Raw genomic sequence first — 25649 nt, forward strand, 5'->3', positions numbered from 1 at the left:
CCGGCTTAAAGCTTTAACTTCTGCTTCTTGTTACAGTAAAATGTGTAATTGAAATGTTCAATGGGAGTAATAAGAGATTAGCATGCAGTGCAAGAGGGGCGCATTTGACGACTCGCTTGAAAGCAACAATTTTCTTGTAAACAGGACAAGAAAAGATAGGTGGTTGGAAAAAAGGGTGGACCGACGATGCATCGTTACGACGCGGCGTCACCAACGGATCCACACCGCTCATGGTAGGTATTTCGATCAGGACGAAGACACAATCCTCCTCACAACTAGCCAACTTCAGCTGCTGACAACGTTTCCGCGCTTGCCGTTCTCGATATGGAGAAAGTTGAAGCACGAGAATCCGCGAGTGATATTCAAGCAAAGACGTGTATCCGCACTTCTCGTGTCGCTCTGTGTTCTCGTACTGCTCGCGTCATTCAGTGACAATTGTTCTACCGCCAGTCAGTGGGGCCACTTATGATAAATCGATACCCTGCACATTGAGCAGCAGCTGGTTGGAATAAAGCAAGCCTACACTCGCTTGTGGCGTGAAAGTCCTTTAATTCGAAAAGCATTTCACCTTTTTGGGTACCCCTGGCTCTTATCAGGTTTTCCACCAACTCTCAGTTCCGGATCCTCTCTGACCTTCTTGAGGAGCGTTGCATACGTCGTCGCGTCATTGGTATTGACGAGCACGGTTTCTCCACTTTTCTTTCTTTGTTCCACTTTTGCTATCTCCCGTGTTTCTTCTGCCCACTGACAACGGTACTACAGTTTTCTCTGTTGAGTGGCGTATTTCCTTTCGGCAGTAACAGCGTCCTCGCGAGTCAGCCTCTTGGGCCTGCCTGGTCTGCCGGCTCCTGGTGAGTTTCTTGCTCTCTTTGGAGTCACAGTAACTGGCGTGTTCTCTACTCCAACTAGCTTCTCCTTCTCCTGAATCGGGCGGGCTAGGAACATAGTAGCCTTGATCACGTCAATGCTCGCTCAGCTACATCAGCCCTCAGCGTTGCCGTATCATACTCCTTCACGGTAAACAGTAGCGTCTTTCGGATTCTAAAAGCCATCTCCTTAATGTCCTTATGGACACTGTTTCTTACGTTCACAAACTTGTGGAGCTTCGCCACCAAACACTTCGCTGTCACTACTTTTGGCTGCTGTGAGGTATTGCTCACTCCGCTCTGCTCTGGCTGCTGTGGCTATTTCTGCTGCTCCTCCCCGGGTTTTGCTGAATAAATTGTTGGAAAATGTTGGCTTTAATAACCCAAATCTAAGAAATAAATGGATAAATGAAATCCCTAAACAGGCATGCTGGGGTAAGGGCTCAAAACGGGATAGTAATAAGGATAATGTGCACGCTCACCTGATTTTTGCTGAAGCCATCACGGGCTCACGCAGGATATCATTGCGTACGTCGTCGGTGTAATCGATGTTCTGGTGCCAGAACTGCTACATCCTCGTGCGTTATCGTGGACGATCGAGCTGTTTTCCGGACGGCACTGTTGGCTGCCCTCCTGCGAGCTTTCGAACAGCCGAAAAGCAATCAACCGATAAAAAACCGATTTACGATGGCGGTCGCTTTTGCTTTAATGCTTGTGCTTTCTGAAATTGACGTTTGTCAGATGTGTGGAATCGTCCGCTCTTTGGATGTCAAGTTTGACCATCCCACGCGTACGCACTCATCACCGATTAATTACCATTGAACCATCAAATATTTAACTTAACTGTAACAAACTCCAGCTGCTGGTGGTGGCGGTGACCTCAAAAAACCACCTCTAGAGAACGGATTCACCGCGCCCACTCCATACGCGCGGGTTTCATACTCTTTATTTTGTTGGGTACCAACTACGGGTTGCTATCTTCGTTGTACGTAGTCGCCTCTTGTGATCCCATGGTTATTAATGCAGCAGGCTAGGGTTAATACTAGAAAAAACTCTAGAAAGAGAACTGCGGAGACTCCATTCTGGATCGATTGGATTCGCGTTTAGCTGTCACAAAACCAATCCAATCGAACATTTCCTATCCTTATAACATTGAACGTGTTGCCATACAATGCCGGGGCATACGTTGTCAAAAATGCTGTTTTTCTCTCCGCAGTTCTCTTTCTAGAGTTTTTTCTAGTTAATACTATCATTCATGGGGAGCAGTGCTCAGAACCGGATCGGCGTAAAATAGAACATGGTCTATCCGGACCTACTACCACCAACTATTAGTGACGAGTTTTGAACGTACCCAGATACTTGCCAAGGTTTGAACGGGACGGAGACAGCCGTGCTGTTAGCCCACTCGCCATTTGAAGTCGGTGTCATCCTTCCTTACTGAGGGAGTAGAACAGCACGCCTGTCGGCCCAAAGTCGCCGTCCATTTCGTGATCCGCGTCCTGTCCGTTGACGTTCGCCATGGCTAGTATTCCGTAATAATGACGTTCCTGAAGTCAACTCTGATATTTCGGTTAGCACTTCGATTGGGTTAGGGTATTTTTATTGCCAAGATTTTTGATTCTTAATATCTAAGGATCTTAGCAGAAGCGGCACAGTTTCGCTTCGTGGGAGGTGCTTTCGGAATTATGGTTTTTTTAGAGGTTTATAGAGGGCAATGCTTGTCCAAATACCGCCAGACAAGACTCCCCAACTCGCAGTAGGTCTGGTGGGATGGGTGGCGGTGGTGTTCCTGACCTACATGGAACGCTCATGGAAAGCCGAAGGAAACCCATTTAACATCAGTTTGGAGTCCATATAGCTCGACTGGGCGGGCAATACAAATATAGTGACCATCCAAGGATAGTGAAATCACCGATTCTATCTGCTTGTGCTGAATCTGGGATTCAGTCATTCGATGCCGCCAGTAAGTGACTGACAAGCATTTTTGAAAGCACCATCTACAATTCAAACTCGACCTTAGACCTGGCCAATAAAATTGAAAAAAATGCCAAAAGACAGCTTCCGGTCGCGGAATATTTTCACTGTGTAACAGATAGGATGTGGAATAATAAAGTTCCAAGAATCGACTGGGAAATCAAGAGAGTATCTGGGGCATGTGATCACATAGACATTTCGTGCAAGGATTAAATCACAAGAGTCCAATATTGAAAAAAATTACAAGTTGAGAAATATGCGGTTCAAGATATACATTTTCATTGAGCCTGTTGAATGGGACAACCATGTTTTAATATTTTTCTTGATATTTTATAAGCAGAACTGGTAGCAAGGGGTGAGTCCCCTCCACCAGGTTGAGGGGTTTGACGGTATTGTAAACATCATCAAGCATATCCCGATCAGAATAACATAACAGAAAGCTATCAAATTTATATCTCATGTTGATATTTATTACTCACTGTGTTATCTTTGTGATATCCCAATCAGCAAGGCAAGCAAACTTATATCAAGATTATATCTTCTGGTGATATCATTGAACTGCTAATATGTTTTTAATGTACGCATGTAACGATGATGTTATAATATATTACATATTCTTTCACAATTATCTTTGAACGCTAACTGTAAACTGTAAAGCGGGCAAATGACCAGTTGGTTAAAGCCCCAATAAACAAATCAATCAATCAACTGTTAATGATTGTTATATTACACAAATGACCATCTATTTGCTAATACGCTGAAGTCTCTTTTTATGCGTATTTATTCAACTTTTAAAGCAAATTTTCGAAGTTTTTATTGATTTCCTTATATTTGCGTTTTCTACATGGATATTCAGAGTTCCACGATTTTGAGAATAGATAAGTTTTAGATGCAAGAGGTCGGAAAACTTGAAAATAAGGTATTTAGACACTCGTCTGACACGCAATTTCGAATATGTGGCTTATGATTTCAATGTTGAAGCCTTTATTCAAAAAGTTTTGGAATCGCAAAGTTATCAACAAGCTATTCTAAAGAATATAATTTTCATATAAAGCTTATTTTAAAGAAAATGTAGGAAGTATCAAGCACTCCAGATGAAATAAAGAAACGCGGATTCAAATAAAAAAGCATTTTTAAACTATTTATTATGGTTTCGCCAAATGATTATATAATTAATTTTCTTTTAATTAATTGTGCATTTTTTCGTAATATTCAAGCTACTTGATTCATTTTGTTCAAATTGTTGAAAGATTAATATTTGTGAGCATGCTGCATAGAGCTATCAATATTTCAAAATGACCTAGAAATCTCTGAATATATACATATCCCAGCTGGTGTTACTGTTTACTGTTACAATTTAAATATGTGTTTTAGATAATACTTGAAATAGCTAAAAGCTTCAATGTAAAAATATTGAATAATTTCCTCCTTAAATTAAATTTAGAAAAGAAAATGTATTTTAGAAAAAATGAAATATTCTAAAATTCGTCACACCGAAGAATCCTCAGCAATTCCTCGAATTTTCAGATTATCCGTTACAACAGATTATCTGTTATATTATTCACAGTTGATAGATTGAACTATTGTAAAAAAATGTATTTCTAGGAATTTATTAGGTGTGAGACAATTGTACTAGATTGATTAATCTTCCCCATATTAAAAATGCCAATAACAAAACCCCGAAAGCGACTTTACTTGAAATCTCAAAATGCAAACCTCAAAAGTTTGGTAATTGTTTCGTTGAATCTATTCGGAATCATAAGTAACATTTGTAGTATTCTCCGTAAAATAATGTAGGTAAATTATCCGCCCAATGTTACCATATCGCATCGACATTATTTCTAAAAAATCGTGTAAAACATGTAAACGTACAAGAGAAGCACCTATTCACTATTCAGAATCTAAAAATAGCCCCACTTTCCTAATCTGAAAAGATATTATAAAGCTATTCAGTCTATCGTAATATAGGCAGCTGTAGTAGTGAGCAAAACTGTATGAAAACAAAGCGTACGATACAAGGAAAACAAACAGTCCTTAGGCTTTGGCAAAGTTCAATGTGTGCGTTCATTTGCAACATCTGCATCTATAATCGTTTTGCCCTTGACGGATGCGTGGAATATTATGCTAACATTAACCATTGGTTGAAAGCAACGTCGTTGGTTCATCTAGGAAACATCCTCATAAAACTCAAAATACCCAGGTTCAAATCACTATATCCACAAATAACAATCAGCGTGTCATATATTCATAATTTTTTTATATTGTAACGACATATAATTAGCAAGGGACTGGAAGGTGAAGTATTTTTCAAATATTAAGAGCCATAGTACTCAAGGGAGAGCAAGGATTTGAAGTAAGAAAGTTTAGAAAAGCGTGGAGTAGGGTCAATGAACAAGCTTAGAGTTTCCCGGTTACTTAGCTTTTTGTCTTCTGCAGCGCAGTAGTCAGGATCTTTTGGCATTAAATGCGAATCACCTGAGTCTGCGGCATGTCCGGACAAGCGTAAAGTCAATTTAATGACCTATGCTGTCGGAGCCGACATTCATAATAACAATCAGCCAGCATGTATGCAATAATTTGACAAAACTATAAAAAGCTTTCGCTACATGAAGCTTTTTGCTTCCATACGAAAAGCGCCTTTATGTATGCTATATTTTTCTATTCTATTCTATTTTTAGACATGCACGCTAAATTCGTTGATACTATGCAAAAGGTAATAAAAGTTATATTGGACTTATGAGAACCTAACAAAATTTGTTATAATTCTGATAGAAGCCTATCACAGGTTGTCATATTTTTGATATACACTAGAAGAATTTCTGTTATGTTTTCTGTTATTTTACCAACTAACGAGACCAGAGTTATAACACAACTTGTTATCATAACAAAGTAACACAGTGTGTAATAATTTTGTTATCTCTTTCTGATCGGGTATACTACATGCATAAGTGCTACAGAACCTCTGACAGACAATTGATTTAAGATGGTTATTGCATTACGCCTCGATAGTGGCGCATCGAGGAGACCGAGAGGGCTTATGGGTCTTTTTATGTTTTATGTTTTTTTCACACTCTGCGCCAACCCATACTAACGCTCAACCACTAGAATGTGCGCGCTGACGTGACCGGCTGGCGGATCGACGTGCATTGACTTTTGCTGTATGATGTGTTTGATGGCATTATTCCACAGCTAAATGGCAGTATTAGAGGAGGGGCCCACAGTGCACAGTGGTCCAGATCGCTAATTTAGGAGGAATTTTTACTTTCTGACAAACCTGTATAATTTAGCCGTATCATGTCTTAGGATGAATTTGTGTACTTTAGAAGATGCTTCTTTTTATTGGAATAGTTATTAGGGTGGTTCTAATTTATCTAAAATACGATAATAAACTTTTTACTGATGAAAGATAGAGCTCCACAGTCTTCCACAAAGTTGTAAAGTAACTTATTTTGAATAAATTTGTTGAACATATTAAAGCTCTATCTCTTTTAGTTTTTGTTATACAAGAAATTTAAAAAAAAAGATTAGGGTGTTCCTGAAAAAAACGTTTTTTTAGTATAACTTTCGTATCTTTTACTTTTTGTTAACACAACCTTTGAACAGCTTATTGAAAACTTCAAGCCGAGTATTTTTCTCCAAGACACCGAAGGTCTAACTTTTTTCTTTAAAAAGTTATGGACACTTTTCGTTAAAAAAATAGCCTATTTCAAGGCTCAATATCGCTGATGCGGGCACCTAAAATTGAATTCTGTTTCCACCACATGAAAGACCATACTTATTATTATATTTGAGCAAAAATTGGCGAATACGATATTTTTTTAAAATTTGCAATTTAGATTTAAAGTTTGTAGTTTTGCAGGTTCAACGCATTAAAGCATTTACACACATATCGTTGTATTATGAAAAAAGCCACTTTCAAATATCATTCTCTCATCGCAGCAAGCTTTGCATAAGTGAAACGACTGTCAAAAAAGGTTTCTGATTTTATTCGTTTTAAATAAAACTAGTAAATATGGATATTAGTCGAAGAGAGTTGGCGAATTTGCTTATTGCTGGTAAAAAGACAGATGAACTGCTTAAGTTCATTACAAGTAGTAATCCAAATGTAAAATTGAGACTTGTTAATGTTCGAAAGAAATTTTATATTTTGTTAAAACAACCTTTGAACAGCTTTTAGAAAACTTCAATCCACGTTTTTTCATAACTCTGAAAGTCTAACTTTATACTTTCAAAAGTTATGGAAACTTTTCGCTCATAAATAGCCCTTTTTCAAATGTCATTATCTCTGATTGGGGCAAATAAAAGTAAGTTCGGATTGAACCATAGAAAAGAACATACTTTTAAGTATATTTGAGCAAAAATTGGAAAATATTATTTTTTTTAAGCATGTTATTTTAAATTTACTAACCAAAGTTTTAAATTTTATCGCATAGCGACATAAAAGAAATTGCCTAAAGCCTTTGTATTTCCTTTTCTGTTTTGCTTACATATCAACAATACAGAATGTGTTCATTAAAAATAATTTGGCTATGACAACAATTTATGATTTATATAAGGAGAATTTATTCAATGCCAATTAATTCAAAAGTAGATGCATTGCATTTTCAGGTATATCCAGCGGTGCTCGTTGAATTCGACGTTTACATTTAAGAGAAATTATAGGATCTGATGAAACAAGAAGTCTCTTGAAAACGTCATCAAGATTGACGAGTCGATCGAATTTGCGTGCGTGGAATTCTCGGAATCTGCGAATACTTTTATTCCTGGTTTCTTGAACTTCTTCACTGCACATACCTACTGGCAGCATGTTATGTTGAATAATGCTTCCTCCATGGACCAGGAGTTTATGCACGGTTGGTGAGAGAGCGTACCAACCATACAGGCGTACATAAAGCAATCGTGTATCTTCGGCGTAACTCCGGTAAGCATCCGCGTTAATTCCCAATTTGCTGTTGATGATTGTTAATAGCACATACATACGTTCTAGCAACATTTCGTCCAACCCGGTTTCTTCTGCAACGACATCTCGGTTTCTGAAAAATTTTCGAGCTGTGTTACCATCGTTAGAATTTCCGCCACCTGGCAAAGGTTCAATAATATGAAGACCTAAACGGTCACGTAACGCTTGTCGAATTTTTATTTGTCGTTCCTTAAGCTCGCTGGTATTTTTGCCTACGCGCCAACGCGGTTTTGCTAGAGCTAAACGGTAAGCAATATTCAATAGTAACTCCATTGCTCGTATTAATGCATGTAAAGGTGAAAAAACATATAAACTATCCGGTGGATCGCTGGCTTCCAGTAAAGGATCATTCAATCGCTTTCCGGAGCGTTTGCATATATAACACGCTTGAGACGGTGTGCCTGTTACGTCATTCACTACCTTCGTATCAACCATGGAAAATATGAAGCTTGAACTAATCGGAATCTTGCGCATATTAACATTTACTATAGTCGGGACTAATTCATCGATTTGCTTGTTCATCGCGGCAACTTCATCCTTTGTTAGTTCAGGATTTTCCTTCTTGAAAATTAATTTTACTGGTCGGCACAGGGATACTGAAGATGGAAAATCATTATTCCAAAGAATGCAATCTCTTGACTCATCTTTCCGGCGACTAACTACACGTAAAGGTACTATAGATAGAGGAAATATATGCGAATCGTTATACTCGAATAGTTCTCCATTTTCATCTTCGTCAACGCACATTTGCTTGTATCTATGTTCAAGTGGAAAAGAGACTGTCAGTCAAAGTTTAGAAGAAAAATAATGTTGCCTACCGGGAATGGTTGCTGCTTCCATCGCAGCCCCACTTAAAGATAACAAACGTATTATCCTCAGGATGCAGTGGTAGAACTCCAATATTCAGAAACGAGATGAGTCGTTCCACGGTATGGTTAACAAGAGCTTGAAGGGGAACATACGCACAAGAAGGCTGAACAGAAATTCCTGAAAAAAATTGTTGATTCAGGGACGAATCTTTGAGAATAGTACATACCGATCGGACAGCATAGTTTCTTTTCTTCTACTATTTTATTATACGCGGGATAAATGTCCAAACCCTTCTGCATAACTGAGCTGCGTATGTTTTGGTACTGCGCCTTAGAAAAATCATTTTCACAAATAAATCTAAGTGCCTCCTCCGCAGTAAACGCTTCTGCAATCGGGACAGCCATAGATCCTAAATTCTCTACGGTAGATCTGACGGGACTTTTCGACAATCGTTCGATTTGTCTGCCAACTAAACGGAAACCAGTAGAATTAGCGTTGACGGCTGACGCTAAACCAAGTTCTTCCGTGGAATACTTATCGCGCAACTTTCCTAATCTTTTTATCTTGGCTCTGCGACATATTTCGGAAAATGGTTTCCTCTTTCGGCCTTTACCTTTACCTTCGACTTCGAATCTTAGCTTTCCTTCAAGCCACACAAAATGTTCCAGCTCAAACCGAATTTGCGTGCGCTTACTCCGAATCCACAACCTTCTAAATTCCAACATGAAGATTTTTATTTTCTTCCGAGCACTAACAAGTCTCAATTTTATATTTGGATTACTACTTGTAATGAACTTAAGCAGTTCATCTGTCTTTTTACCAGCAATAAGCAAATTCGCCAACTCTCTTCGACTAATATCCATATTTACTAGTTTTATTTAAAACGAATAAAATCAGAAACCTTTTTTGACAGTCGTTTCACTTATGCAAAGCTTGCTGCGATGAGAGAATGATATTTGAAAGTGGCTTTTTTCATAATACAACGATATGTGTGTAAATGCTTTAATGCGTTGAACCTGCAAAACTACAAACTTTAAATCTAAATTGCAAATTTTAAAAAAATATCGTATTCGCCAATTTTTGCTCAAATATACTAATAAGTATGGTCTTTCATGTGGTGGAAACAGAATTCAATTTTAGGTGCCCGCATCAGCGATATTGAGCCTTGAAATAGGCTATTTTTTTAACGAAAAGTGTCCATAACTTTTTAAAGAAAAAAGTTAGACCTTCGGTGTCTTGGAGAAAAATACTCGGCTTGAAGTTTTCAATAAGCTGTTCAAAGTTTGTGTTAACAAAAAGTAAAAGATACGAAAGTTATACTAAAAAAACGTTTTTTCAGGAACACCCTAATCTTTTTTTTTAAATTTCTTGTATAACAAAAACTAAAAGAGATAGAGCTTTAATATATTCAACAAATTTATTCAAAATAAGTTACTTTACAACTTTGTGGAAGACTGTGGAGCTCTATCTTTCATCAGTAAAAAGTTTATTATCGTATTTTAGATAAATTAGAACCACCCTAATAACTATTCCAATAAAAAGAAGCATCTTCAAAAGTACACAAATTCATCCTAAGACATGATACGGCTAAATTATACAGGTTTGTCAGAAAGTAAAAATTCCTACTAAATTAGCGATCTGGACCACTTTGTGACAGTTGGCTCAGGGAATGGATGCAAAACTGGCGTATATGATAGAATAGTGGGTAATCTTTCTGGTATTCAATTTGTGCATTCGATTCTATTCATTCGGGAAGGTTGGATTGGATAAATTAGGGTACAATTAATTTACCGATGCACGTGAATCATCCATTCCCGGTTTGCATAGCATGATGAAAGTCTAACAGAATGCAATTGTCGTTAATAGCAAATAAACAACATTTGCACGAGTTAAAGTCGTTTGATTTTATGTTACATGTGTTTTTATCTTCAACTTCATTAATCTGTTCTTTTGGACATCTATTAGTTTGCTTTTCCATTACTCATTTATACCAAAATAGTATCGGTCAATTTATGCACGTACAAACCTGGTCACAAACGCGACCATGAAATTGCAATCCTCTACACATACGGCCGCGATTTTGCCAACATTAGAACACCCCGGTAGTTAAGTAAACGTAACACCTATAAACTTAGAAACGCGGTCTCAAACATTAACCCACCACTCGTGCGATCTTGAAACGGCCACGTCCGGAAGTCTAACCGCGGTCCTAGCAGCCTAGACTAATGCCTCCAGTTGAACCAACCAAAAATGACGCTCATGTTCACTAGAAAACACGTTCCATGGCGACATGACTAGCGTTTGTGATTCTCTTCTACCATCTGTACCATACACTAAAAATTAGTTATTAGATTAACGGTCCGCGCGCGATCATTAAAAATACATGCAACATAATTATAAAATCGGAATTATACACGCAAAGTCACATACATGTAACAAACCCGTTAATATACAAATGCTTGAGCCCTTCGCAACTATCCACGGCTCCTACACCCGCGATCTCGTAAACATGATAACATCCCGGTGATAAAGTGAATGTCTCAGCTACTATAAATTTTCAAACGCGGTCTCAAGCGTGAACCTAAAAACTCCCGCGGTCGCACGATCATGAATCGGTATCATCCGGATGTTTCTATCCTTGCTATCAGCAGACTAGGTCCATGTCTTCAATTGGATCAATTAAAAAAAGAAAGCTCTCATATCCACTGGACACCACGTTACATGGCGACATGACCGAGGACTCTAGAATGTGAATTGTACACCGAAAATTAACTATCAGAATGAAGGTCGGCGTGACCATCCAAGAACGCACGCTTATATAGGAATGGCCACACGGTTACAAAATCCCGTTTTGTACTCGCGAAGTTACATGAACGCGAGCACACGTTTAAGCCTTTCGCGATTAACAACGCACACCTACGTTCGCGATCGCACTAACTTAATAACAGAAGTTCAGTTTATGCCAAGACAAGTTTCGGCTTCACTGTGTCTTATCGGCATAAACAGAACTTCTGCTCGGACGGGATATCACGTTTGATCAGTTGTTCGATTGAAACACAAAGTGTGTTTTAGTTTTTGGATTTGCCTTAAACCGGCGCTAATGTATTCCGACAAAAAGTTAGTGTCGGTTTCTGATGAGGCGAAGCCGAAACGCATCCATGTAATAAAAAAATCAGTGGTTAGAAAAATCGCCTTGAAAAAGAACTCAAAACCACGTTATGATATAATGAGCCCATTCGCATGTTCGTCCTCAAATAAAAATCTACTTCATTTTCTTCCGCAGCCAACTAATCTCCACCCACATCGGGATCAACACGATCCGCACCCGGTCAACGTACTGCGACTACGAACCGTTTCTACGAACCATCTGCCGTTGCGAACGAGAACGCTCTAGGGTGGAAAGGCGCGGCAGCCGATTCTATCACTATTTCCGCAATTTTCAATACACCAGTGGCATGCTTGCAGGGGGAAACGGTAGCGGCAGCAGTATGATGACCAATTTCAGCGTGGATTATTTCGATGCGCTCAGTACTCGGTTCGAGGTGGAACAAATTCCAGTGACAAACGAAGCTAAAGTAACGGTTGAATCGTCGGACGAGAGTCGTTAAAACTGTGTGACAATAGGTAAAGACGTGTTACGATTTAGGACAAAAAGGTTGAACGTTTATTACTATGGATGTATGTTTTGCACACTGTTCCGTGCCTATAGATTAAAGTAGTTGTTAGTGCCTAGTTATTTATTTCACAATCGTTCGGCGCACGTACAGCTTAGCCGATATAGCACTTTTGTAAAATTGATGTCCCTTTGCGATTAATAAAAAAATAATTAATCCTGATGTGAAAATCACTAAATTTTCTTAGAACTGATTGAAAATATCCAATTTTTCCGCCTTGATCTGCTTAATCTGCCGTTCGATAGTGCTAACCAGTGCTGAAGGATACGTGCCACCCGATTCACGACGCTTCCTGCTGTCGCGCAGCATGTTTTGCCGCGAGTGCTTGATGAAGCTTTGGATAGCGGTGAAAATTGGCTTCCGGTTAGCCTCCGCCTCTTCATCGCTTTTACCCAAATTCAGTGTTTTGGTGAGCAGATCGATAATACCCACGCTATTCCCGAAGACATACTTTGTGTATTCTATGCAATAAAAAGAATAATCAAATCAGAAGAATAGAAAATGAAACGAAAAGTCCACTTACGCCCATTGATGGCTGATTTGCCGCTCCAACTGAACTGACACAGCACCTCGTAGGTTACCAGCGCTTCCATCATTTTCTTCACATTGCGCTGATGGGGCTGAGAACTATCCACCTCCTGATGAAGCCGGATCATCTAAAAATAAGTTCCATTATACATTATTTTACCCAGAAGAATGGCTAGCCGCCAATCAGGCTCACCATATGCAGCAGGAACTGCTCATTATCAGTACAGTGATCGTTGAGGTCTAGAAAATCGTTTACCGTTCGGATCGGCAGTTCCGGTACCTCAGGGAATGTATCATTTCCACTAACTAGGGAACTGACACCGGAACCACAGCCGGTGCTGATAAACGTATTAACATTGCTGTTGTTATTGTTGTTGGAAGTGCCGTTTTCAAAGGGCTGCGGCATTTGTGTTTTTGGTGTTGACTGCACTTGTACCGCTGCGATTGGCGCTGGATGGGTTATTATTTGAATAGGTTGGTGAGGCGTTGGAAGCTGTGAGAGGTGGCCCATGGATAAGGGTACGGCTTGTGCTTGAACCGTTGGTAGATTTTCCATCGGCATCGTTACTAGCGGAATGGGGATAGCAGCATTAGCGTTGCTAGAGGAACTGGACTGTGACGGCTCCGCATCATCAAATTTGTTTATAAAAATTGCAATTATTTTGGTAAGTCCGTCCAGTTTCGTTTCAACTCGGTTGAGGTTTTGGTTTACCAGGTGCACTTCCCGTTGAAGTGATTTGATACGTTCCTCAATTATTTGATAGCGAACGTCGTTTTCCGACGACGCCTGAGTTGACGGGTTAGTCGAGGTTCCATCTACGGTTAGAGAAATATCTGGTTCCAATTTCATTACGGCGGTTCCTTCCTGAAGTTCATAACTCTTGAAAAATCGTTCACTATCGCCTGTAGCATAGTCTTCATCCTCGCCAGTTCTGCCTGATGTCGACTGGAAGCTCGAATCTTGTGAATGTTCCGTTTCCTGATCCTGCTGTCCATTTCCTGGTTGATCCTTAGTATGCGTTCGCTGATGCTTGGTTAATCGGTACTGTTCTCGGAATGCTTTGTCACAACTTCCACACTTGTAAGGTCTTTCATCAGTGTGAACTTTGAGGTGATAAGAAAGAGTATTCGATCGAGTAAACAGTTTTCCACAATAGTTACATTCGTAATTACGCTCACTTTCTATTCCTTCAGAAACACCTGTCGCACTAACAGCTTCAATGCCACCCGTTCCGTTCATTAGTGCATTAATTGTTTCCTGCAGCAGCGGATCTTCCTCCGTAGGCATAATCGCCAACTTGCCATCATTTTCCTGTGGCTGCTCTTGCTGCTTCCTTTCATTTTCATTTGCTTTAGCTACTCCATCTGCGTTATCAATCATCAAATCTTGCTGTCCCATGACGCAAGATGAGTTCGTGGAATTTTCCATCATCAGTAGCGCGGGACTACTGAAACCTATATCAATGATAGATACCGCTGCAGTTACAATTCCACTAGTCCGATCGTCGATTTCCACTGGTTCTAGTTTTATTTGTGCCATTTATCGCATATTGTACCTGATGCTTCTAATGGAAGAACCATTTCCACTCTTCGAACACGTACTGATTTCACTAAATTGAATGCCCGTTCACGGCTCAGCTGCCTGCGCACACTCCGTTCGTAATGCTATCAGTTAGGCGCACTTCTACCTTTTTGGCGATAGTAGTGACTGATAAGAAACTCGTGATGTCAGGACGAAGCAAATAAATCGAAACGAAAAACCCGTACGCGATAAGAAAATTCAACAAAACAATCAACATCAGCAAACGCGAACGAAACGTCAAACTGTTTGATTGAAGGAGTGTTGTCAGAATCAGGGTTGTGTTGTATCGTGTATAAGGTTCGGTCTGTTTCTGAAGGGATCTGGGCATGTTCATTCAAAATGTTCAAAATAGAAGTTAACGATGTCCCCCAGCGAGCAGCACGTTTGTGTGAACTAAAGAGACTAGAATATCAAAGAGACGCCATGTTCCGTTTGGAATTTCAATTCTCGACAAACATACACGTATACGAAAAACTACCAAAAGTTGAGCTCTTTTGACTCATTCTCGGGGTATCGTGGAATAAAGTAAAATTAGGCAAACCGTGTTGAAAGTGTCCAGGTAACCAATAAGCATGCAAAATGCGCCTTAACGCCAACCTGATAAGCATTTAAGTCGTTCTAAATGCTATTTAAAAGTTGCTTTTGGCAAAATATACGGCTACATTACTACTGTGCTATAAAAATGCTTTTTTTACTGCTGTTGTGCTTTCAGAATGCTGTTTACTGACAAGAAGTTTTTAAACAGTTTTTTGAATGCTGATTAACAACAGCTATGTATAACGAATGCTAATATACTGCAAGAAGCATCTGAAATGCAAATTATATGCTACTTTACTGCATGCACTAATGCTTACTGGTTACCTGGGTAGTTTCCCTTTATCCACAGCGAAAATCACAACTCATTGACAGGTTTTTTATACTCTACCTTGAGTTAAATATGCTTAAATTTAAGTTGAATCTACCTAATTTTGAGTATACCTCAAACAACTCAAAAGTACCTTATTCCATGGAAGACCTCGATTGAGTCGAAACTCTCTCTTTGTTTTTGACAACACTATTAAGTGCGAAAGCGGCACAAAACTCAAAACTACCTAAATTAAAGTTAAAAGAACCTATTCTGTGGGTTGTTTTATTTTTCCGTGTATGATTACGGCTCTAAAGCCAACCACAGACGTAACAGCTTGAAGAAAATTCTAAAAAATCATCGCCTACGGTATACTAGCGATATCTGTTGAACACACTGCACAAAATGGGTTTCTGGCAACCATAGCAAATAAATTTTTTCGACCGAAATCCTGGCAACAATGCCCACACCGCTTGTCAAATGAGTTCTTTGCGACCGGTCTCACGAACACTAATGAAGTTTCCTGGTTGAAAACAATCCCATTTACTTTTGCCGTCTTTGTTTATTATTTTCCACCAGCTTGTGATGTAGTATTTGTGTCATGTGGCGTGTACGTACATGAGCCGTAGAAAAGTCTAATGTTCGTCCGCTCTTTTTTTGACAGGGATTCAAGATGATAAATGAAAGGGCATGTTCAGGAGCGTTTTATTTTGTATAGGAGTTTCAAAGTAGAACTGGAACTGAATCATTCACATCCCCAGCAGAGCGTTTTGTTTTATAATTTCGAACAGTTTTGTTTCAAAATTTAAAACTGTTATACGACTCCGTTCTATTTGTTGCTGTTTTTAAAACACTTTTAGAACTGTTTTAAATACATGCAAAGTTTTCAGCACAGACACTTAGGGCCGATTTCTTCACTCTCGCTTAGCTTATAAACCAGGTTTACCAGTACGTTTAAACCTGGCTTAAGCGCTAAGCGAGGGTGAAGAAATCGGCCCTTAGACCCGATAGACTGGGGAAAAATAAATTCGAATGCAGTAACGCTGAAAGAATGGCGAGACATGAATTTTAAACTGAATAGAACATCCGCTACAACTGCTGCTGGGGACAGCAAGTTTTAGTTTTAAAATTTTCAGTTTTATATAATAGAACTGTCAAAATTATGAATCTAGAACTGAAACACTCATGAACATGCTCTAAGCAATTGTTAAATTTGAAGAGCGAAATAGAAAAATCGGCTATGTTATGTACTTCAGTTCTCCATGGGATAATGATTGTAATTGGGAGATTTAAAGAATGTAAAGTAACGACTACATTTTTAAAACTCAACACAACCATTTATTGTTACGGGAAATTAAGCAACACCAAAATTGTTTTTCTTGTGAAGAAGTTAATTCTAGTCGTCCTTTGGCCGATTCTTGTCTCTGTTTACTCTTTTCCGTCGCTCTTGTACCGTCACATTTTACGTTTTCGGATCATTTTGTTAGTTTTGGTTTGCATTAAAGATGCTAAACCCCTTTAGATAGATTCACCATCTCTGTCGTTTGTTTACCATTTATCTGTCAGTGTCATTGCAATCGAGCACAAGACCTGTCAAGCACTAAATCCTAAAAAACGAATCCTTCTCGAACGAAGGCCATTGACAGGTCTTGTGCTCGATTGGAATCGATAGAGATGGCGAGTTGTTATCCAGAGGGATTCAGTGGCGATAGTTTACACAAGATGAAAATGGCGGTAACGTTTTAGGGCTAGTACCGACCAATTTTTCTATGTATAAGTACAAGTATGTTTATTTTCAGGGTCGCGGACGTCATGTTTAATTTTACATGTATACAAGTATTACACTTAAAAGTGACGAATGTTCCTACCTTTCTTTCCCTTCATCTTGATTTTTGGATGCGTGCGGAAACTAAGTGTCAAAATCACTTCACTAGCGCCACGCTCGGTGAGATGGCGCATTTTTCGTAATTTAAATCGACCGTTTTTTCAGTGGGCGATGAAAATTCATCTCGTGTTACGTCTGCTTGTCTGTGCGCCAACTATCAACATTCTCTTTGAAAGGAAATTCTGGACAAACCGTTACTCGCCAATCACAGATGTTGATATTAGATAAAACAGAAAAGTTTTCTTTTATTAACTGCTATGAACTGTGTTTTGCCAGTTACGGTTTGTCCGGAATTTCCTTTCAAAGAGAATTTTGACAGTTGGCTTTTAACTACACTGGTGGACTTCAGTCAAAAACGAAAATGTCGTTAGGTTCGCGTTTTTTTTTTGAAAAGGGCCAATGCTGTCGAAATTCACTTTGAGAGAAAATTCCGGACAAACCGTAACTCGCCGAGAGTGGATGTTAACAATTTATGAAAAAGAAAAATTTTCTCTTTCGCCTGCTGTTGTGATTTATAATCGGCGAAAAATGGTTTGTCCCGAATTTCCTCTCAAAGTGAATTTTGACAATACAGTCGTGATTTGCTGGTTGGGCCACAGCCTTGTCCAACTAACGAATTTGATTCGCTAGTTGGACCGACTGACAAATGTCAAAAACTCTCCAAAGGAGATGTTGGCAGTGTAAATGCATCTGTTCATATCTCTAAATATTGTCAGATTGATTGTCAAAGTAAATTTGACACGAGATTTTGACGTTCAGATGCTTTTTAGTTGGACAATGGTCCAATTAGCGGAGGTCCAACTAAAAAGCGGTCCTGTTAAAAAGTGTCCAACCAGCGAATCACGACTGTATTGCTTATTGGGGTGGGAATATACCGCGATGTATATCATCATATCCAACTGAACCTTAGCTAGGGTTATCACCCCTCCGGGTTTCACCCGGAGACTCCGGTTTTCGAAGGCGATCTCCGGTATTTACACCAATTTCTCCGTGTCAGGTGAAACAACGGATAATTTTTACTTCTATAGTACTGGATTTCTAATGAGTTTTTCCCGTGTTCTTGCTGGCTGCTCCTGTAGTATCTGTTTTCTAAAGAGGAGAGCTGTGCTCCTTTGTTGCAATTGCCTAGCGACAGTGGTGACGATTATCCGGATTCTTTGCGCTCCGCTAAGAATTGCGGAAAACACCGCAGTGTGCTTCCTACGCTGGTTTGGAGGAGAACAATGCTCATTTGACTTATCCTCCACAGCGAGAGTGACTGGTGCTTTTTGATTGTTTAGCTGCGACAGCTAAATTTTACACCTATCTAAACCGACAAATTTGTTCGAAACGCGAACAATCTACAGCTTAATGTGAACTATACAGACAAGTAGTGCACATTATACTTTACCAAAACAAAGCACTCAACAGTTAAGATGAGTCAATTTGGTAATTTTCTAAACAGAGCCCTTATAACCTGACGAGTTACATACGGATTGGAAGAAATAAACTTATTTTTGTTCAACACAGTTGGTAATAAAAATCGTTTAAAATACTCTAAAATGTCGAGCGATCGCGTTGATTCAAGGGGGTGTTTATGCATCTTAACAATAAAAAAATCGATTTTTCTCCATACTTTTTTTTCTCGAAAACAGTAAAATTTAATGTGAATTTACTGTACCATTTTTTGCTGAACAGTAAAATTTATTGCTACATGAAATTTTATTTTAAATCTAGGGGAGAGGAGGTAACAGTGAAACACATTTTTTCTTAGATTTAATTTTGATAATAATACATGTTATTTGTGTAGCCAAAAGCGATACAAAGTTCCACTCTGTTGTTAACCAGTACATATATTTTTTTCAGCTAGCAAAACTCACGGGAAATGATTTTTTTTGGATAATAAACAATCGGTGGTAAAATGTTAGAGAATGCCTCATGGGTAGGAACTATGAAACACGAAGTCGTCTATAGTGAAATATTTTACTTGTTAAGTTTAGCCTTTGTTTTGACGAAGAAAGGTCCTAACGGTTCTAATTAAAGTTATATTGAGACGAAACACGATTGTTTACGAATAAAATCACTATATCATCGCGTAACATCGGACCACCATATATGCAAGTTGCAATCCTAAAAAAAAGATAATTTCTACAAATCTTGTCCAAATTGACAAACTTTGCATTATGTGAGTAGTTTTTACTGTGGAAAATCGGAACCCATTCAAATTTTAGGATAGATCACAAAAACAAGAAATTTTCACTGTTCCCCATACGTCATCGTTTCACAGTTACCCAATGGGTCTATTTACGAAAATTGTCAAATTACACAGAACCATGACAAGTTACCAAAAAGCCTTGTTTGCGGTAGAGATGGTCGGGTTTCAATTTTTTCGAACCCGAACTCGACCCGAACCCGAGAGCTTGAAAATTAAAAACCCCGACCCCGACCCGAGCCCGAAATTATAAAATTTGAAAAACCCGAACCCGACCCGAGCCCGAAAATTTTAAAATTGAAAAACTCGGACCCGACCCGTGCCCGAGAATGAAAATTTTGTAAAAAAAGAAACCTGACCCGACCCGGAAATTTAAAATTTGAGAAACCCGATCCGAACCCAACTTGCTAGTACGGAGAATCGACCAAGATCTCGAAGATTTCCAATTTTAGGCACCCGAGCTGGACCCAAGGTTCATCTAAGAGTAGTAGAATCATTCGAATCACCATACGCATTGAGTTATATCTGTCTATGGCAAAACGAATCACTGGCGAGTAGAAAAAAAAATTATAGGGTTGTGTACAGGACACGACCACGGTGACATTAAAAATGTAGCTTTTTTCAAGAGCGTGCAAATGAATTTTATCTATCACACATATCGACTCACGTTCTTGTTCACTCGCCTGGTTTCATATGTTACAATTTGCTATATACCCTCCCCATCAAAACATAATTTATTGAAGGTCTTTTAACGGTAATCTATTAATTAATCAAGTATCTCACTAGGTGATTGGTATTATTTGGCTGATCCATCTAGTAAAAATAGGCTGGTATGTCCAGAAAATATATTCAAAAGAAAAGTTCCATATTGATAGCTGTGATGATGATTTCCAATTAAATTTTCAATAATGTACTAATGAACTTAAGTAAACAATCTTAAGTTTAAGTATTTCTTGATCGATTAGTGGTGGAAAAAATGAAATTATTTGATAAATTACATTGCTATGCAACGTTCGCACTACCAGTTAAAACGGGTTTTATGCTATCTTGGTGACATTTTTCTTGTTGCCAACTATTAAAACGTGTTATAACTCTGTAGTGTAAACATTGTATTATTAAACCAATTCTGCATCGTTTTATGTTATATAGGTGTTTTATGTGGTAATAGGACTGACATAATTATATCTTCAGTACAGCGGTTTGTTTCATAATTTAAAACAGATTTATTTTAAAATTTAAATTAGTATACCCAACCGTTCTATTTGTTGTATACTTTAAAACGCAATTAGAACTGTGTTTTAAATACATAGGGTAGGACAGATATTCTGACTGGATAAACTGGGAAAACAATTTTAAGTCCAGTAACGCTTAAGACATGGCTTGAATTTGAATCGAAAAATAACACCCGCTTAAACTGCTGCTGGGACGGTAAGTTCTGTTTTAAAATTTTCCGTTGTGTGCAGTACGAAACAAAAGTGTTTGAAACCAGAAAACAAAAAGTTCTGCTGGGAATGTGATTGTTTCCGATGCAATTACACTCAGATTTTTCACGCGGGGGATACAGGCCGTGTAAATGAAAACCGCGTAAATTTAAAAAAAAACGCGTTAATGAAAACCGCGTAAATTTCAAAATCCGTGTAAAAAAACCTGAGTGTACTCTCCTATATAAAATACTACGCTGCTGAACAGTGCAATAACTACAGAAGCACGTTGTCAGATGCCTTACTGATAAAAAACATATAACCGAAATATGAAACATGAAAACCAATAGGCTTTTTACCCTACGCAGCTACAAAGCGCCGTAAACATGGATAGTTACAACGCACACGCATGCATAAAAATAAATATATTTTTTCCAAACGCAACACTCTTAAGCAGCCTAAGCAGCACACACCGTATTGAATTAAATCCAAACCACCCCGCCCACCCGCTTTGCAAATCATTCTGTGACACTGTGCTGGTACCCGAAAAATCCGCACACGGCTACCGCTGCCGAAAATGCATAGCGTCTACCGCTTATTGTAGTGCCCAGACGCTGCAGCCTAGTGTTGGGCGATACGATATCGATACAAGGAATATCGATACTTTAGGGCCAGAAAATCGAGATTTTAAATCGATATTCATCGGGTCGATATTTTGTGGTATCGATACTGCTGTCCCGATATTTTTTTCGATACTGTTATTATAACGAAAAGGAACAATTAGCACAACTATTTAAACACAAAAAACTCAAATTCTGTCAAAAATGTTGCCAGATTCTTATTTTTTCCTTCAATGCCCTTGTTCCGCTGGAATATTACCAATACTCGAAAATTAGTTATGCTTTGTATAAATACAGGGTATTTTGAGGACAAAAAAATTGTCACGGAAAAATTGAATTTTCATGTTCATTATTATTAACCGATGTTCAATCTTGTGGAATCTAAGCACATCTATAAACTTGGGTTTATTTATGGGATTTATGATTTTTGCAATCTGTTGTAGAATGGATCAAACTCAAACTAGTATTACGACTAATTTTGTGGCTTGGAACTCCGTGTAACTTTTTTGGGCTTCGAGTTCGAAGTGTTGAAAAATAAATCAGAATGAGTATGCTTTTTATTTTTATCCAAAGTACAGTCGTGATTCGCTGGTTGGGCACTTTTTAACTGAACCGCTTTTTAGTTGGACCTCAGAGCGAGCAAGGGCGCTATAACCCTGGCTCATTAGTCAGGGCAGGGCTAAATACCTCTGTCCCATCCCAGGAACCTAGGACCAAAGGAGTGATATTAACCCTCTTAGCAAAGTCACTCCCAACGATTTATCAAACCCCCATCAAATTGAAACGGTTGTGTGCGGTTGTCCACGTTTCTTCCTTATTCTAGGTTCAAAATAATCCGTCGATTAAATTATGCATTGAATGAATAATTTGATTGCCGTATAATTTTGAGTCATCTTTATTTTATACGCTGCACAGTTGGCCTGGCCGCTTTAATGCTTGTGTCATATTCAATATGTGCCTCAAACATTAATAATGACAAGAAAAATTGTGGACGAACGTCTGCAATTTTCCAGGCTCCCTACATGTATTGGCTGTGTATGTGTAGACTAGACTAGAACCGCTTTTTAGTTGAACCTCCGCTAGTTGGACCATTGTCCAACTAAAAAAGCATCTGAATGTCAACATCTCGTGTCAAATTTACTTTGACAATCACTCTGACAATATTTAGATATGTGAACTGATGCATTTACACTGCCAACATCTCTTTTGTAGAGTTTTTGACATTTGTCAGTCGGTCCAACTAGCGAATCTAATTCGTTAGTTGGACAAGGCTGTGGCCCAACCAGCGAATCACGACTGTAGAACGATTTCCCCGGATGTTTCCTTCGGCGTTTTTTCTTCTGAATGCTAGCTCAAATTAGTAAATGCAAATCCCAATTCCGAAATCCGATAAGACGAGACAAAATAAAATATAATAAAAAATATGGATTTTAAAATCGATACCGAGATTATCGATAATTTATTCTCGATACTTCTAGTGTATCGATATTTTAGTTTTACAAATATCGATATGCCAGTATCGATACTTTTTAACATATTGCCCAATACTACTGCAGCCATGATCTTACCCGTTCGACATAAGAACAAAAACTAATTCAAACGGGTACGCGTCACCTCTATTTATAAACTAACCGTATATGGTTTAGTCACTTAGGTGCGAGTGTGTGCAAATGCCAACGTTACCGAAAATCGATAGCGCTTATTGCATCGCCCGGAGACGATGTTGCTCGTCTGGGATAAGAGCAACAACTGATTTGAACGGACATGCGTTGCTTCTATTTATGACTTTTCGTGTTTCATTGAGCAACTAAGCTGCCCTCTCTTGACGGCTGTGTCTGAGAAATCTGCCTCACGAATGGTAATTTTCCCGTTTTTCGTGAACTTTGTAATTTTACCAATTTCCAAAAGTCTACTTTTATTGGAGAGATATTAAATTATGACCAATGTTTAAGTTAGGTGTTTCTGAATCGGTTGGTGTATGAATGATTAAAATCCATCTATTAATATCGGAGTTATAAGCGTGCAAACCTTACATAGTTTCGTTACATGGGAGATAGTTTAGATTTTAGAATGACACCTAGTCCCAGATAGTGGAGTAAGACATTTTTAATGTCAAAAAAAAATAAAATAATTTATTACTGGTTGGTACGGTCAAACTTGTGTCGAAGGGTGTCAATCAAGATTCTCTGACGCGTTTTTTATGTCACATCATTAGCGTTAGGACTATCTATGATGGGGTATCAAAATTATATTATGCTTCAGATTATACGGTAAGCGCGCCAGTAGAGATGCTTCGACATCTCCAACCAGTGGCGTAGCCAGAAATTTGGTTTGGAGGGGGTTTTGATGAAAATCGCAAATTTTTTGAAAAAATGCAAAAATTTAATATGAGTTTGATAAATTATTGAAAACTCAAAAACATAAGTAGTCTAACAGATGTCATTCCAGTCTACAAACAAGAAGGATCAACATGGAACAGTTTTCAAACCTCTATAGATTATTTTCTTGTATAATATGTCAATGAAGTCAAAAATTGCGATCTTTGAAAGTGGGATAAATGATCTAAAAAATTTTCAACGTTCAAGATCACCTAATATAATAATCCTTGACTTTGAAGGTTTGACAACTTCGGGAAGTTATCAACATAAAACAGCTTTGATATAGAAATTTTAGTGATTAACTCTCATAGAGGTAATTATGGTGAATTAATTTTTCAAAAATATTAAGAGACATGGTGCCTTCAGCAAAGTTTTTGATAATGTCATTTCAAACAATTTTGTTGAAAATATGAAGGCTACATGAATTCAACATATAGGGATTTAAATGGACTGGGCCTGCTATATTTCTTCTTAGTGTCTTAGGTGAAAACTATTTTTTTCTGCGCTGCGGATAAAATTGTTTGAAACAATCATTGCGAGTTGAGAACACAAAACCTATAACTAAATTATGGATGGATGGAACTGAAACATGCGTTTCGACTTCATCTCATCAGAATCCGACACTAACTTGGTGGGCGGACTAAGCTAGTGCCGAGTTGATGCTAGCTCCTGAAAATGGAATCACTCTTTGTGTTTTTGAGTCCTTTTAATATCTGGGAATTATTTGTTTTAAATCCAGTTCCCTTATTTTTTTTGTAAGCTTCAAAGGCACCTTGAACGCAATGTGAATTTATTATTTAATTACCGCAGAAGAGATTTATCAAATACAGTAACTTCAGAATAGCTTGTTGTAAAGGTTTTCTACTACTATATTTCGATACTCTGAATATGTGGGATATTTATGTCTTTGACAAAGTTGTTTGAAATAGCACTTTCGAAAACTTTTCTGGAGACATTAAGTCTCGACCCAAATTTGGTTGAAGAGTAATTCTTGTCTATAATTACTTCTAGGAGGATTAACTGTCAAAATTATTCTATCAGCAGGTGAACAGTTTTACGTTTCGAAATTCTTCAATGTTACTTAACATCGAAATTTGGCAGTTTCGAATGAATGTGATCGTGACCGTTAAAAATTTATCGAGCATTAATTTTACTTTTCTTCATTAGTCAACCTTACAACTTGCAGTACTAGGACATAGCATACAAAATTTTAGTACGCCATTCATTGCATCCTGCTAAGAGGCTATTCATTTAGTTGATAATACAACAAAAATCCAATGCTCATAAAACCGATCCTGACCTGCTAGAGACAAAATTACATCAGCTTTCAACTAGTTTATGAAATGTTATTCTTGTTGTTAACCATATTGAATTGTTGTCTAAACTCTACACAATCTAAAAAAATACATTTTCAGCAAATGTTGAAATGTATGTAAGTTTTCGGTAAACAAGCTTATGTTTTATATGCAATCAACCTATTCAAATTTAGATTCCCATTCGAAAAATTTTCTCTAATCCATATTTTGAAGCATCTTTCCAAAAAGTAGCTCATAATAATTCAGACAGTTATTTTATTTTACATTGAAGTAATTTGACAACTATGGGATTTTGGCTAAGAGATAAGTTACAAGATCCCCTTCCCACAATTTTCCAAAAGTTCTCATGACGCTTTAAACACAGTTCTCAATGTAATGATCAGAGAATATTTTTCCAAAAATATTTTGTGGAATATTAAATTAAATTCGTCAGCATCAATTTTTTTTTCAATCCAATTAATTTTGGTTTGGGGGGGGGGGGGGTTTAACCCCCAAAACCCCCCCCTGGCTACGCCACTGTCTCCAACGGAGCTTTCGGAACGACTCCAAACTTTAAAAAATCCGTCAATGGTTTCAACAGAACACACAATTTGCAATTAA

At 38.2% G+C, this 25649-nt stretch overlaps 2 protein-coding genes across 2 annotated transcripts in view; one reads left to right on the top strand and one right to left on the bottom strand.

Annotated features, from left to right (window-relative positions):
* Positions 1–12446, top strand: part of LOC131688527 (enhanced level of genomic instability 1) — a 28724-nt gene extending 16278 nt beyond the window's left edge. The window contains exon 5 of the mRNA XM_058972842.1: positions 11894–12446. Coding sequence (XP_058828825.1) covers positions 11894–12218 — 325 coding nt within the window. The 3' untranslated portion in view covers positions 12219–12446. The remainder of the gene's footprint in view (positions 1–11893) is intronic.
* LOC131688528 (uncharacterized) lies at positions 12252–14615 on the bottom strand. The gene is made up of 3 exons (XM_058972843.1): positions 13006–14615; positions 12808–12940; positions 12252–12745 (listed from the first exon to the last, which is right to left on the bottom strand). The coding sequence occupies exons 1-3, from the start codon at positions 14350–14352 to the stop codon at positions 12468–12470; spliced, it is 1758 nt and encodes a 585-aa protein (XP_058828826.1). The 5' UTR covers positions 14353–14615; the 3' UTR covers positions 12252–12467.
* Positions 14616–25649: the final 11034 nt, after the last annotated feature.

Source organism: Topomyia yanbarensis, chromosome 3 (assembly GCF_030247195.1).
Source record: "Topomyia yanbarensis strain Yona2022 chromosome 3, ASM3024719v1, whole genome shotgun sequence".
NCBI lineage: Eukaryota > Metazoa > Arthropoda > Insecta > Diptera > Culicidae > Topomyia > Topomyia yanbarensis.

Coding starts and splice junctions, on each gene's coding strand:
- LOC131688528 (XM_058972843.1), bottom strand. CDS start 14,352: ATGGCACAAATAAAACTAGAACCAGTGGAAATCGACGATCGGACTAGT. Junction 12,941..13,005: donor AGCAGTTCCTGCTGCATATG/GTGAGCCTGATT, acceptor ACTTATTTTTAG/ATGATCCGGCTTCATCAGGA. Junction 12,746..12,807: donor CAAATCAGCCATCAATGGGC/GTAAGTGGACTT, acceptor TTTATTGCATAG/AATACACAAAGTATGTCTTC.